A 14,703-nucleotide genomic window follows, 5' to 3' on the forward strand; every position below is an offset into this window, starting at 1 on the left:
ACACAAAGATGGAACAAATATGGCAGAAACATAAAGGTTCATGAACCTAGCAGGTGAATATAGAGGTATTCATTGTACTAATATTTCAGCTTTTTTTTGTTTGGACATTTTCTTCACTTTCTTCATGAATGTCTTACATCTTCTGTGGAGAGCATATGAAATTTTTATCTTCATGTACTTAGTAATAGTTTCTTTTATAATGATTGTCTGTGAATACATATCTAAAAAGAAATTTCTAAAAATCACTTACTGAATTTTTACTGGCCCAACCTTACTGAAACCTAATAGCAATGCTGAAGAGTGCTTAGGGCCTAATACAGGGCCTGTTACATAATGAAAGCTCAATAAATGTTTATAAGTGCTTATTTGTTAAATTCATTTTGTTCCTGAGAATTTTAAGATCCCAGGAAAAAAAGAAAGGAAGGAAGGAAGAACGAACGAACACATGAGGCTGTGTTCTTCCTTTCCAGATCAATACACGCGTTAGCAAATCTTGAGATGGACAAGATGGGAGCCGATCAACTTTATCTTTTGATTCAAATAACAGATCACAAAGATTCTTGACACATTTTGAATTTGTCTTAGGAGAGCATGAAAATAAAGAATCTGGCCCTAGGACTAAACCAGCAGCGACCCGTTACTTATTTAAGAATTCCTGATGGAATCACACTCAATGACACATTTTTGAACAATTGTGGACTTTTTTGGTTCAGGGAAAGAGGCAAGTTCTGCTTAAGTTAAGGCGTGAGTGCCACAAGGCACCAACACCAGTGGGCATTATTCTCTGAGAATCAATAAACTTATGGGAATTGGGGATCACTTTCACTCTTCCATGAAGGCATCTTCCAGATGGCTTCAGGTAGTAAGTGAGATATATTTTGTATAAAAGTAGAAAGAAAATGATAAAGATTCAAAGAAATATTTAATAACGATACAATTTTGCATTTTCATAGTGCCTTTTTCCTAAGGCACTTCATATATCTATATGAGCTCATTTATTCTCATAGTATCCCTGTGAAGTAGAAAATAAACAATTGAAATAAAAGAATAAAAGAGATTTTCATCAGGGTGTAAGATGCGGAAGATACTCGAATATCATGTTAGCAATAGGGATATTACTCAGATCGATATTGAGCAAATCAATAGCATCCCTCCCCTCTGCTTCAGTAAAGTCATTAAAAAAAATAAAACCTATTACAATTTAAGGGAAAAAAGCTTACAGTTTCCTCTATGGAAGACACTCCAAGTCCAGTCTAAAAAGATAGTTTTATTCAATGATACAGGCCTTCTCTCTTTCAGAAAAACAAATCAAAAGGAGTACAAATCATGATTTTTAAAACTTGAAATTTAAATGCCCTTTGATGGTTCTGTATTTACACAGTGCTCTTTATTTAATAGTGGATGCTTTTGTAAAGAGGTTTGCCTTAAAATTATATTACAAACATGAAGTTTTATAAATAATACTGGGTTGTTCAAGCAGTATCTACTTATACTAAATGTTCCTTCTGAAACAAAAAATAAGAAAGAAAAAAGGGAGACCCCACTAAGGAACTTACCAGTCTATGATAAATGCAGCTGTATAGAACAAAAGATACTTCAGCCTGAGATTTCCTACGCTCAGATGACATAACATGAGCACATACAATCTTTTTCATCAGATTTTTAGATCCTAAACATTTCCCTCTTAATTTATCTGGGGATGAGTATTTTCAGTAATGCACAGGCTAAGTTACGTACACCTTATTAACCAGGCCTCATTCCAGTCATATAAACACAGTATATTTAAGCTAGTGGAGTCCTTGGTGGTATCCTCAACCCTCATATTCAAGAGTGTTTGGGGCAAAGAGCACAAAGGAGGAGCTGTCTTCAGACTCAACTCCTGAACTGGACACCATCTTGGGGATATGGTGCTAATTATTAATAAAGAGACAAAAATAAACAATACTCTCTCAAAATCTATTTCAACAGAAACTTCTCTTTTTGTAAAGAAGTTCAAAGTGGTGTTCTTTGTAAAGGTAAATTCTAAGAGAATTTCTAAGAGAGTAGAGATGTAAGCAATCCTGGCCCCCCAGTGCCAATATTCATTCATTGCTGCCCAGACCTTCATCCCCACCCTCAACTGGGGTTCAAGGCTGACGATGGAGAGGTGGGATTTTACCTCTGTAATGGGTCTAAAGTCTCCCCCTGGGATGGCTCAGAAGCCAATTAGTGGAGAATTTTGTGTGCTGTGCTGGGTAAGGAACAAGTTCCTTTGCTGGAAGTCGAATCTCATCCCCACAAGCATTGTTACAGCAAAAGATTTAAAGACCTTCGCGGATGGACCAACATATGAGTGGCAATATTTCAAGAACCCATGGGATTCATTTTAATTAGATTTGACTCATAAAGAACATTCTGCAAATTATAAAACCGTTGAAGATCTCTATAGAGTATATGGCCCGATGTTGTCTAATGACATACCTTTTTGAAGAGAAGAGATCGAGTCTATATCTTGGCTTTGACACTGAGTTAATAGTATCTTCTCTTCCAAAAAGGAAGACAAAGTCAAACATCAAAATTACTGCATTTCAGAGTACAGATCCACGTTGTGCTGTCTTCCAAGGACCACACTAAAACAGAGTACAAGTTTGCAGATCCATTAATAGTGCCTCCTCCTGCCTTACTTCTTACTCCCTCCTCCAAACTGCCCCCAGCCAGCCCTGCAGTCTGTAGGCAAACCACACAGGAACTAGCAGAAACAGGGCTTCAGAGAGTTGGGTGTGAGCCTTACATTATGTGGTTTTGTTTTCTTGCTGCCAGAGTTGAACTAAAACGCAGGAGGTTCTCTGAAGCACTTTTGCTTCTATATGCTTGGTTTCAATTTTAACAATTTCCCTCTGAACGATTCTGTTCACATAGGAAAATTTCAAATCCTGGAGACGATTCATCAATAGGCTGCTGCTCTGAAGGAAAACTCTCATTTTCTCCCAGTACATCCAAGATTCCAGGGAAAAATTTAGGACTTCTTCAGGGAACTTATTTAATACCACCCTGGGATCACGCACAGAGTAAAATCCCAGAGAAGATGCTTTCTTAGTGTACTCAGCCCATATTACTCTTAGTCCATAACATGACCCTTAACAAAAAACAAAAGAAGAAAATCTCTGAACCAGGATGACTTCTAACCCCAGGTTTGCCAGTCAGGCAAGAGCGGGGACTGGTTCCTTAGATCTTGGGGACTTTCCTTTCTTCTGAGTTGGTCGAGCTAAAGGATTTCCGGGATTTAAAGATTTTTCACTGACCTAAGATTTTTGTCATTGCCAACCTCCTTAGTTCTTACCTTCAAATTTGTGAGAGCCCTCCTTCCCTTTAGGGTCCCATGCCAAGTGTAACTTGCGAAGGCCTTTTCCTCTCTTTGCTCTTACTAGAAATAGATTGCCAACGATGCATCTTTTGCACGACATAAGCGACACTGCCACCTGCTAAGTGGCTCCAGTAAGAATTTAAGCCCAAAAGAAAGGGAAATACTGTCTCATGAGATAGATGTTCCCAGCATTAATTCCTTGAAGGCTAAGAAGGAAGATATCATAGAAGACTCAGTTTGGAGTTCTAAAATTTAAACTTATTCTATATGGTGAGATGATATCTTTTTTTTTTTTTTTTTTTTTTTTTTTTTAGATCTTTTCACCCCTTTAGTACCTAAATCTTGTTCAAAATTTTCTTTTTGGGGGGGGTGGATTTCTCCTTGGTAATAACAGCTCAACACTTTCATTGAAATAGAAAAGAATAATGTGGTTTGAAATCATCAGGGTACTTTGGTCACGGTAGGGGCTCAATATTTATTGAATGAGTTAAAGGAAAGAATTTGCTATTCTTAACTCCTTAATACAGAATTTTCTTTCTGTTAATGAAATTTTGTTCAATTTTCTTAAACCTGAGTTGTGTCTGAACAAGTTCCTCACTATTTCCACATGCTATAAAGATAGAACTTTAAAGGCAACAGCATGTCCCTGACTTTACAACAATAAACATCTTAATGTGGGCCTCAGTGTTCTTCAGTCTTCATGATCTAAGGGCATTCCTGGACCCAATATCATGATACCCAGCAGCTTCATAGCTAGTTGCCAGACACTGAAATCCTCTAGCCATGGAGCAAATCCCAAGTCAGTGGTATTGAAGTGGTTGATCATCGAGGTCCTAAATGCCCACAGCTGGAGAGTGTGAAGAAAGGAGAAAACATAAACAGTGTTCTAGAGCAAGAATCGTGGAGTTCTCAGCTTGCACCCTAATGAGGAAGCTACTTTTCCACAGGGTACTACCCCCCTAGGGAGCAGAATAGAACCCCTCCCCTTTCAAGTGTGGGGCAGAAATGCAATACAGGAAAATCTCAAAGAGAAGTTATTTCGGCAGCAAGTAATGATCTACAGACGTGTTACAGAGCATACGGAGAGGGCAGCGAGGCCACCCTAGTGGTTTATTTCATGGATGCTTTGTCATTGAACAAGTGCAGAGGCAGAACCTAGGAATAGACTCTAATATGAGAATGCCATTAGTTCAGTCCTCACAGTCACGGGACACTCAGAAAATATCAGCAAAATTGCGAGGATTCAAGAATCTGTGAAAAGTGGACTTACTCATACTAGAGATTTTTCTTTTATTTTTTTATTTATTCTTGAGAATTTTCTTCTAAAACCATACTCATTTGCAATTTTTCAGCAATTCTATTTGAGGGGTCATTGCTAATATCAGAACCTCTTGTACATAATTATGTTTAATTTACCTTTATGGTAAAATGTGTACTTTTCATTCAATAGTACAGATTCAGACATTCTTGTTTCATTCATTCATTCGGTAAATACTGTTTGAATACCTAGTCTGTTAGGCCTGTCCTAAGGGGCTGGGAATAGAGCCGTGAACAAAATATAGTCCTTGCCCTCCTGGATCTTATCTTCTGGAAGAGAGGGAAATAATTACGTATGTCAGATAGTTGTGCTACTACAGAGAATCATAAAATGAGGAAAGAGTTAGAGAAAGTGTAGCCCAGGTGGAGGGTGGCAATTTTATTGGGAAATCAAAGGACATTTGAGCTAAGTCCAGAACAAAGTGAAGCAGCCAGCTTGATGGCTCTCTGGGGAAAGAGTAGGGAGGTATAGGGACCAGCAAGTACAAAGCCTTATGGTGGAAGTAAGCTTGATGCAATGAGTAAGGGGGGGGGCAGTCATGATGGGGGTCAGAGAGGGAGCAGAGCCTGGAACACATAGGGCCTTGTTGGCCATGGCAAGGTCTTCGATTTCATTCTGAGTTAAGATGAGAGTCAATGGAAGATTTTGAACATGGTATAATTTGGGTTTAGGTTTTAGAATAGCTCTCATTACTATATTGAGATTAAATTGTAAGGGAGCAAGGGTAGAGGCAGGGAGACGTTAGAAGGCTACTGCAGTAGTCCTGCCAAGAGAAGGCATACCTTTGGACAGGTGGTGGAAAGTGGAGGTGGTGGGAAATTACTACATTCTGAATATATGGGGTGACCAGAGAGTCTAGAAGCATAAATATTATTATTTTTTCATGAATTAGAATGTGGGATCAATAAACCATTTATCACCTTCCAACTGCATTGGTGGCCACCCCGCGTTAAAGGTGAGCTGATTATATGATGTGAAGTCTGAGAGGCAAAGAGTGGCACCAACGATGACTACAAAGCTTATGGCCTGAGAAATCAGAAGCAAGGATGTGTCCTTACTGAGACAGAGGAACAAGCTTGAAAGATCAGAAGCTTGGTTTGCGGCGTATTAAGTTTGAGATTTCTATGAGCCATACCACTGGGGATGTCAAGATAGAGATGAGTCTGGAGGTCAGGAGAGTTTAGGGCTAGAGATAAAAACTTGAGAGCTGTTGAGATAAAAGGTTATTTAAAGTAATGAAACTGGATGAAACCACCCAGGGAATGAATACTGATAGAGAACAGACCCCTTCAAAGTAGAGAGGTCAGAGAAATGGAAGAAACCAGCCAAGGAGATGAGAAGGAGCAATGGTTTCCTGGAAACCAAGTGAAGAAAACTCTGTTCACTTTAATCAAACTCTGAGTTCACGGGAAAAAAAAAAACAACACACCAAGTTATTAGTATAAAATCATGCCTGTATTTAGAGAGTGCAACTAAATTTTGGTGCCCCCAAATGGAAGAAAGCAGAGAAGAAAGACCTTTCACATGTTACTTTAACGAAGTTAATTCCACTAGGTAGGTAACACTTTACAGTTTTGCTGAGCCTAGTCAACATCCTTTCAGAAACACCCAAAGATTCATTCTCAAAGGAGGAAATGAATGGGTTTAAAAAGGAAAAAAATGGATCTCCAATGTTTTAAAAATGTAACAGGTTATGATTTGTGACTGAGAATGTCAACGGAGGGGAGCCTGGATGGCTCAGTTGGTGGAACGTGCAGCTCTTGATCTTGGAGTTGTGAGTTTGAGCCCCACATTGGACGTGGAGAGTACTTAAAAATAAAATACTTAAAAAAAAAAAAAAGAACATTGGTAGAGTTCAAGATTAAGAACCAAAAATAGTCCTTAGGGTAGAGGAAAGGGCACGGAACTGGACACTGCAAATTTGGGTCAAGTTCTAGCTAAATCCCTTGCTAGTTGAATGTTTCTGAGCAATTCATGTAACCTATTTGTTCCTTCAAACTCAGCCCAAGTTCACCTCTTCCAGGAAGACTTCTCTAATTATGTAGATTTAGGCAAATCCTCTTTTTACTCCCAAAGCATTATTATAATTGCTAATTTATTTTTGTCTTTTTAATTAGACTATTACTTCTTTGTATTCCCATAGCTCAGCATAGTGCCTGGCACTTAGCAGGTGCTCAATAATGTAGAATGAATGCATGTTCCCTCAAATCAGTTTCCTCATTTGTAAAATGGAATAATTATACCTACTTTTCAGAGTTCCTTTGAAATTTACATAAGCTATGACTCAAAAAAATCTTTATAAATTATAACTCACTATATAAACAAAATACTTGTTGTTTGTCCTTCACTATTTTATAGAATAACACCTTAGCGTGGCATTCAAGGTCCTGAACAATCTGTTTCCAGGCCACGCTTTTTAGTTTCCCTCTAGCTACCATGCCCACTACACTATATGATAGTCAGTTAGGTAGTATTTCAAACACACCAACTTCTTTCATATCTTCCATTTTATATCATAATTACCTAACTACACGTCAGTATCGATCATGATATCTATTATAATAATTATTATGATTGAAGTCGTAGGAGCTAAAAACAAATGTTACTTTCATCTATGAAGAGTTTTTCTATTGTCTAAGTCTTTTCCCTCCACCCTGGTGGAATAGTGACATAGTCCACACAGCCAGCCACGTGCTTTTAAAACATGGGTTTGATTATATTTATAATGCCTACCAGATAAAGTCACCTAGCAGCATGGACAAGGTGTTTCATGATCTGAATTTCCTCTGCCACTTCCTCTCCCTCTGCTGTTCCACTAATACCTTTTGAGACAGCCATAGTAACTACAGTACTTGTAGTTTTACCAAGATAATAGGCTCTCTCAGCTTTCAAGCCTTTACACATGATGTGTCCTTTGCCTCTAATGGCCTCCTCCACTTTGTCTATGCAGTGAACTCCCTGTCATTCTTTAAGACACAGATGTAAAGTCTTCTCTGAAACCTGCCCTTAAATACTCCTTGGCAGAATTAGATGCTCTCTCCTCTCTTATTACAAGATACATATCTTGTCACAGTCTTCCGTGACGGTGCCTGTCACCTCCACTAGCCTGTAAACTCATGCTTTATCTCTGGGTCCTTACAGCTCGGTGGGATGCTTGGCACAGAGCGGGTGCTCACTGAAGATCAGTTAAATATTTCAACAACGACCCATCAGGGGTATGCGAGGCCCTCCCTGGAGACACTCCATCACTGCCCATCACACACACACTACTCTTTTCGGCCCTAGCAAACGACCATTACCTTCTTTGTCGTTTGAGGTGGAGATCAGCGGCGGGCACCGTCTCGTCAAAATACATTAGTAACACAAACTGTAAAATTTTTCTTTGAAAGGAGCTTGAGGGCAGCATCACAGCCCCAGCGACTATTAAACGAAGACACTTGATATCCGCCCCTCCCCACAAAAGAACCTCGGTCATTTTAACTCCTCGCATCCCCCTCGCTAGATGCCCTAGGAGTCGGACACCTGACCCCAGAGAGGCCGGAAGTGAGGGCCCGGAAGTGAGGAAGCGGAAGTGGGGAGGGCGTGGGCGCTTGGGCCCGGCTGCAGAAGGCGATCAGCCTAGGAACGAGGGGCTTGAATTTGAGCGGGAAAAGTTCGCGACGCTGTGGCAGGACTTTCCCCTCAGGTAGTAGATTCCTGTTTGGGGGCTTCAGATGGGCGTGGAAGGGTGGGGTCTCCGCCTCTTGTCTCAAGCGGTGGCGTTGCCGACTCCGTGCGGGCGAGAGGGGGCCGAGGTCACTACGGCCTGCATGAGAGAAGGTCCCCATTGTGTGACGCCATCGTGTCACACTCCCTCTTTCTAGAAGCTTCTCTGTGGCCTAGGCTTCCGCTCCAAGTAAACTCTGTGCTTTCCGAGGGGAGTCCATAGTCGGGCTCATCTGTGTGGCTCTAGACCTGGCATGGGGCCTGCCTTGTACACGGTGGTCGTTCTGAAGAAATGGAGACCAAGGAAAGACGCTGTCTGCAGGAAGTTGATTCTCTGAGTCTTCACCCTTCATGTTCAAAATTCTTTCTCAAGCATCTCATATCTTCCTCTCAGCTGTTCTTTCTATGGGGTGATTGTTCTCTGTGGTGCAGGCGAGGGAGCTGAGGCTCAGTGAAGTCGTTGAGCCTGAATTAGGAAAGGGCAGAGCAGGACCTCAAGTCCATGCCTTTGGAATCCTAATTAAAGTAATGAGATGAGGTAGGTGAATGCCTAGGTGTGAGCACATTATGAGCATTCGAAAGAGAGTAGCCCTTTATTCCAGAGGATGGGGGTTGTGTCTTGTGTACCTGTTTTTCCATTTTGTAAAATGGAGTCTGCCACATGGTGAACTCTAGAGAACTAATAGTGGAATGAATTAATGAACACACAGGAGGGCTCCAAAAAGTTGATTTCTCTGCCTCTTGCAGTAATCTTCCCATCCAAACAGTAACACCTCCTAATGCCATGGTATTCTCTATAATCATTCTCCCACAACAATCTTGGCCAGAGCTTATTTTCTCCTGAGTAAACCTAAGTCTACAGGCAGAAACTGTACAAAGAGGAAAGCTGCTCTCTACCCCTAAATGCATCTTTCCAGATGCCTCACACTCCGCCTCTTAGATGCCGCTATTATTGTCCTAGGTCTTTGGGTAAAGTCAGTTCAGCTCCTCAGTTCCTTATTTCAATTCTGATATCCAAAGAATTTTGAAGACCAGTTTTCCCCCCAACTCATTTGGCAGCAAGACCTGAATTGAAATGAGGCATTTTGTCTTTATTTGTTCCAGATATCTACAAGCTTTTGCTGTGGTCATGTTAATGTGTTTGCTTGTTCAGAGCGGCCCCACACCTTACTATGGGTATCACGTAACATGGTAAAGACACGGTGTGACCCTTCAAAAGTCTGAAAAAAACCCTTGAGTTTGAATTCCACAATGCCATTTGATAACTTAAATGATTTCCTGTTACAGTTAAAGTTAAGCTGGGGGGAAGAAACGGCCTTTGCCAAAACATGGAAATAAGTCTGAAAAGGAAACCAAGAGACTTTTTCTACCTCATCATGTGTTTATTTTGGAATTATTTAAGGGAGAATTAAATTATTTAAGGGAGAATTATTTAAGCTCCTTAATCAAACACTGGTTTTTGAGTGTCGGAATCATGTTTTAAATTGCTTATATCATACATAAAGGCATACAAACGGTAGATACTCAAGAAATATTTGTTGATTGAACTGAAAATATTTAAACTCTAGAATTTTACTTGACAACTACAAGGCTGGAATATAATTTTAAAATGTCATGGTTTTGATCCAAAGCTGTTGAATCAATGCAAGTTTATCCCAAGCAGAATCTGTCAGTCATTTGGGCGTTCACTCAGCACCTGTTTCTTGAGTACCTACCATGTTCTAGGTACCTATTAAGCAATAGGATTATACTGCTTTGTAAATAAGATGGTCATGGTCCCTGCTGTCATGGAGTTTTTGGTCTGGTGGTGAAGAAAGCAAATAACAAATACACAGGTACAGATCATGGTACATGCCATGAAGAAAATAAATCAGGTGCAGAAAGAACGTATTGGGAAGATCTGAGTAGCTAATGTGCTTACTGAAGGCCTCTCAGAGTAGGTGACCCAGACTGGCAACATGGAATATCTTAACTTGCCTCCGTTTCTAAATATTCTATGGATTTGGGTAGCCAGACAACCAAGATTCAGGTGTGAAAATTACCCTTTTGGGCACCACTTTTGTCTTAGATGTCCCATCACTGTAATTACAATCTCAAGTTTCTAGTGGTATGAGAAAACTGAACATTTGTATGTAGTCAGGTGTCTAAAACACAGAAGACTAACGTATAATTTACCACCAACACCAACTGAACTCCTTGTTAATCTGAAAAGATAACAATAGTGGAATGTGTCTTACATATTCTATGGTCATGTCACAAAGCACTATGCATTAGTAAATGGTATTAATTCACTCAGCCAGACTTTTTGCTTTGTGGGTGTTTTTTTTTTTTTTTTTAATGGTTGGGAATTTAAACTAAAATGGGAATTTTAAATGGTTGGGAATTTAATTTTTTTTAATGGTTGGGTATTTAATTTCAGTGTGATACTACGCACATCCATTTTAAACTACTCTATTGGATTGAAGCTTATTATTGGATAATTTCCTGGGGCAGAAGTTTCATTTAAGAAAACATTTTTAAAATGCAAGATAGAGAATATAGGAAAACCTAAAAATTTAGAATTTTTGTCTCTCCAAAATATAGTATCGCCAAAAAAGAAAAAGACAATAGTGTTTTAATGACTGTTGCTCAATTCCAGCAGGTAAAGATTCTAACAGATTTTTTTTTTTTTTAATAGACTTGTGAGGAAACAGATCAATATTTGTTTCTCTAAGCCAATGTCACAGTGCGTCTCTGCATCGCGTGAGCTTGCTGAAAGGGAAAAAAGGACAGTAGAGAAAGAAAACACTCACGACTGAAAATCTTAATGGCTTATTGAAACACATTACAAGTCTGGTTTTCACTGCAGGAATGAGTCAGATAAAAATGCCTGTGTTTGAAATGCAAACAAAAGAGAAAATCAAAATTGTGAAAACACACAACTTCCCTTTTTTTCCCTAGGGTTGACGATAGTCTCTTTCTGAGAAATGTTAATTAAACTGACACATTTTCCATCTTACTTATTTGAGGATGTGTTATACTTTTACCAAAAAAAAAAAAAAAGGTTAATTACCCTTTCTCTTATTTTTTGGAAAAAAAAAAAAAGATAGCTCATATAGTTTCCTTCTGAAAATTTATGTCTTCTTAAATACATACACAGTAATTAATCAGACCCGAGCTAGGAGCTGTGAAGGTCAAGGCAGAGAAACAAAACTGAAAACAAGACAAATTTGTTATGATTTTAATGTCTTTCTTTTCTGTGCATGCGGTTTCTCTAGTAAAATCTGATTATAGATCATCAAGGTTTCATTGGGTCTGGATGCTTGGCAGGGCTTGAAATCAATTTAGTATACTATCTTGGTGACCATCAGGGGTGAATCACCAGGGAGATTGCAAATTAACTAACCCACCTTAATGCGAAACAGCGAAAAAGAAGGTAGGGAATGGTTTCATGTGAACTGTGAATTGATCACTCATAAGCTTCATTTAAGGTTTGGCGGCTGCAGACCTCCTTAGGTTTTAATGTATTTTGTATCAACCTAAATGGGCCTCTCTTTGTGTGTACTTGTTTTGGAATGTGACAGATACATGCTGATCACTCCAGTTTTTAGGGAAATTTTTACCCGTTTTGAATCATACTACTGACATCATTTACTCCTAAACGCACAGTTCCTTTTCTAAGGCCAGTAAAGTAAGTAATTTATCCTTTTCCTTGAACCTTATTAACCTTACCAGTACTAAAATACTCATCGAGGGTACCATGAATTAGATGTGGGGTTTCCTGTGGTGCAAGTACTTGTGTTAATAGTTGACAACCCTCTCTACTTTCAGGTTAACAAGAAAGCAGAACGTATTTAGATCCGATTCTAGTGACATGTAGTTCTAAGAAGAATACAGCCATAGGGTCACATGATGATCCCAACTCAGTTGTTCCCATCCTAATTATCTTTAGGACATACAATTTTTTAAAAAAGGATTTTATTTATTTATTTGACATACAGAGATCAAAAGTAGGCAGAGAGACAGGCAGAGAGAGAGGAGGAAGCAGCCTCTCTGCAGAGTAGAGAGCCTCATGCGGGGCTCTATCCCAGGACCCTGAGACCATGACCTGAGCAGAAGGCAGAGGCTTTAACCCACTGAGCCACCCAGGTGCCCCAAGACATACCATTTTTATACATAACGACAAATCTTAAGCAGGGAATGTCAGACTACAAGTCCCATTTTCTTTTCCTAACTTGCCCACTGTCCTATTATGTTTTAAAATTGTCTTATTCCTGGCCAAAGAGGCCGAATGCTATCTTCTGCAGAAATTTTTAGGATTAGAAAGACCCTGTATATTTCTTTAAGTAATATAGACCAATCCCTTATGAGAGATTTTCCCATATTGATGCTAGGAAAATTTAGATGGTGCCTCAATTCTGGCTGATGTAAGTGAGGGGCTGATTTCTAAGTAAACCTAGATTTTTCAGACTGACTTGGTCTTTTATAGACATTTCAAAAAGCATTTAATGTACATATTTTTTTGTGCTTTGCTTTGCAGGAAATTGATGTCTCATCAAAATGGAGATTAATCATTTGTATTTGGGAGCAGCAGAACTGGGGATCAATTACCTCTCAAGAGTTTTATAAACCAATTGTCATAACTCCTATTCCATTGCTCTCATCCCCATCTCACCTTCAAACTTGTCTTACCTATGGCATTCAGGAGGCAAGTGAAGAACTTCGTGAAAAATTACTCAGATGCTGAAATAAAAGTCAGAGAAGCAACTTCTAATGACCCTTGGGGTCCTTCTAGTTCTCTAATGTTAGATATCAGTGACCTGACTTTCAATACAATTTCTCTGTCAGAGATCATGAATATGCTATGGCAGAGACTCAATGATCACGGGAAGAACTGGCGCCATGTATATAAATCCCTTACGCTGATGGATTATCTCATCAAGAACGGATCAAAGAAAGTTATTCAGCATTGCAGAGAGGGGTTCTGTAACCTTCAAACACTAAAAGATTTTCAACACATTGATGAAGCTGGAAAAGACCAAGGTAAAAGAAATGCATGCAGCGCGCCAAGAAAGAGTAGAGGTTTGGCAGGGGATCATTTTAAACCAGGAGCTGGGGCAAAGTTCTGAAAATTTTAGCCACCTTTCTTCTGGGACAGTTATAGCTTCCCTTTGTGTTGACCCTTGAGGGTCTTGGAGAACAGTTGTTTGTTTGTTTTTTCTTCCCCCAAAAGATGTGTAAAACTAACACACCTAGCTCCCTGATAAAATGATACCTAATAGAAAATGAACAAAGTGAATAAAACAGGAGGCATGGCAGCTTGGTATAATAATGTCACTATAATTCATAATTATAATTAGACTGGAATTCAGTCATAAATGTAAGGACGCGTTTCCAAAGACAACAGAATCTTCAAAGACGATCTAGATGAAAGTACTTATATGAATTCAAAAATTTAGGTCATAATTTTGCCGGGGGTGGAGGAGGGGGTGAACGAGGGGGAGGGCCTGTGGAGTCCTGAACTGAGATGGTTTGATAGCGTCTGGGATTACGATGCTGAAAGAATCAGCACTTCCTTCTCGTCTGATGTAAAATTAAAATTTGTGCTTAAAGTGAATCGTCTTAGGAATCATGAGAAGAGGATAAAATTCAGTGTAGTCTTTGTGTTAAGTATACATTTTTAGAATAGACTTTTTGAAGAGCAGTTTTGGGTTTACGCAGGAAGAGGAGAGTTCCCACATACCTATCCCTTCCCTGTTGTTTCTCCTATTAACGTCTTGCATTACTGGGTGCATTTGTTAACAGTTGACAAATCAGTGTTAATACATTAACTGAAGTCCTCTGTTTACCTTAAGGTTCACCCTTTGTGTTTTCCAGTTCTGTGGGTTTTGAAAAATGCTTGTCATGTATGTCCCATTCCAGTATCAAGCAGAATGGTGTCGCTGCTCTGAGAATGTCCTGTGCTCCACCTCTTGGTTCTTTCTCCTCTGCCTGGAACCCTTGGCAACCATGCATCTTTTTGTTGTACTTATCGTTTTGCTTTTTCCAGAATGTCGTTTAGTTGGAATCATACAGTATGTAGCTTTTTCTGACTCGTTTCTTTCCTTGACAGTATGCATTTAAGAGTCTCCTATATCCTTTTTATAGCCACAGATTTCCTTTCTTTTTTTTTTCTTCCTGTTTTAAAAATCAGCCTTTATAGTGATACAATTCAACATGCCACACAGTTTGCCCATTTAGAGTATAGATCCTGTGGCTTTAGGTGTATTATTAATTTTTTAAAATTGCGATAAGATGTAAATAACAAAATTTTTCATTTTAAGTGTGCAGTGCAGTGACATTGATTCCATTCACAATG

General features: G+C 39.2%; 2 protein-coding genes across 7 annotated transcripts in view; one reads left to right on the top strand and one right to left on the bottom strand.

Annotated features, from left to right (window-relative positions):
- The window catches only part of GRAP2 (GRB2 related adaptor protein 2), a 62,810-nt gene extending 59,354 nt beyond the window's left edge, over positions 1–3,456 (bottom strand). Inside the window, exons 1-2 of one of the 2 annotated variants that reach the window (XM_082740032.1) lie at positions 3,320–3,456; positions 2,461–2,609 (exon numbers count right to left, since the gene is read on the bottom strand). The gene's annotated coding sequence lies outside the window, so the exon portion shown is untranslated. Of the gene's footprint in view, positions 1–2,460; positions 2,610–2,770; positions 2,814–3,319 lie in introns of those variants that run through there. The other variant, XM_082740031.1, reaches the window with a different exon arrangement.
- A 4,647-nt stretch (positions 3,457–8,103) lies between these two features.
- The window catches only part of ENTHD1 (ENTH domain containing 1), a 102,396-nt gene continuing 95,796 nt past the window's right edge, over positions 8,104–14,703 (top strand). For 4 of the 5 annotated variants that reach the window (XM_082739995.1, XM_082739992.1, XM_082739994.1 and 1 more), the window contains exons 1-2: positions 8,104–8,346; positions 12,886–13,388. In XM_082739995.1, the coding sequence (XP_082596121.1) occupies positions 13,040–13,388 (349 nt within the window). In that variant the 5' untranslated portion in view covers positions 8,104–8,346; positions 12,886–13,039. Of the gene's footprint in view, positions 8,347–8,562; positions 8,905–12,885; positions 13,389–14,703 lie in introns of those variants that run through there. The other variant, XM_082739993.1, reaches the window with a different exon arrangement.

The sequence above is a fragment of the Mustela nivalis genome (assembly GCF_964662115.1).
Source record: "Mustela nivalis genome assembly, chromosome: 7".
NCBI classification, from domain to species: domain Eukaryota; kingdom Metazoa; phylum Chordata; class Mammalia; order Carnivora; family Mustelidae; genus Mustela; species Mustela nivalis.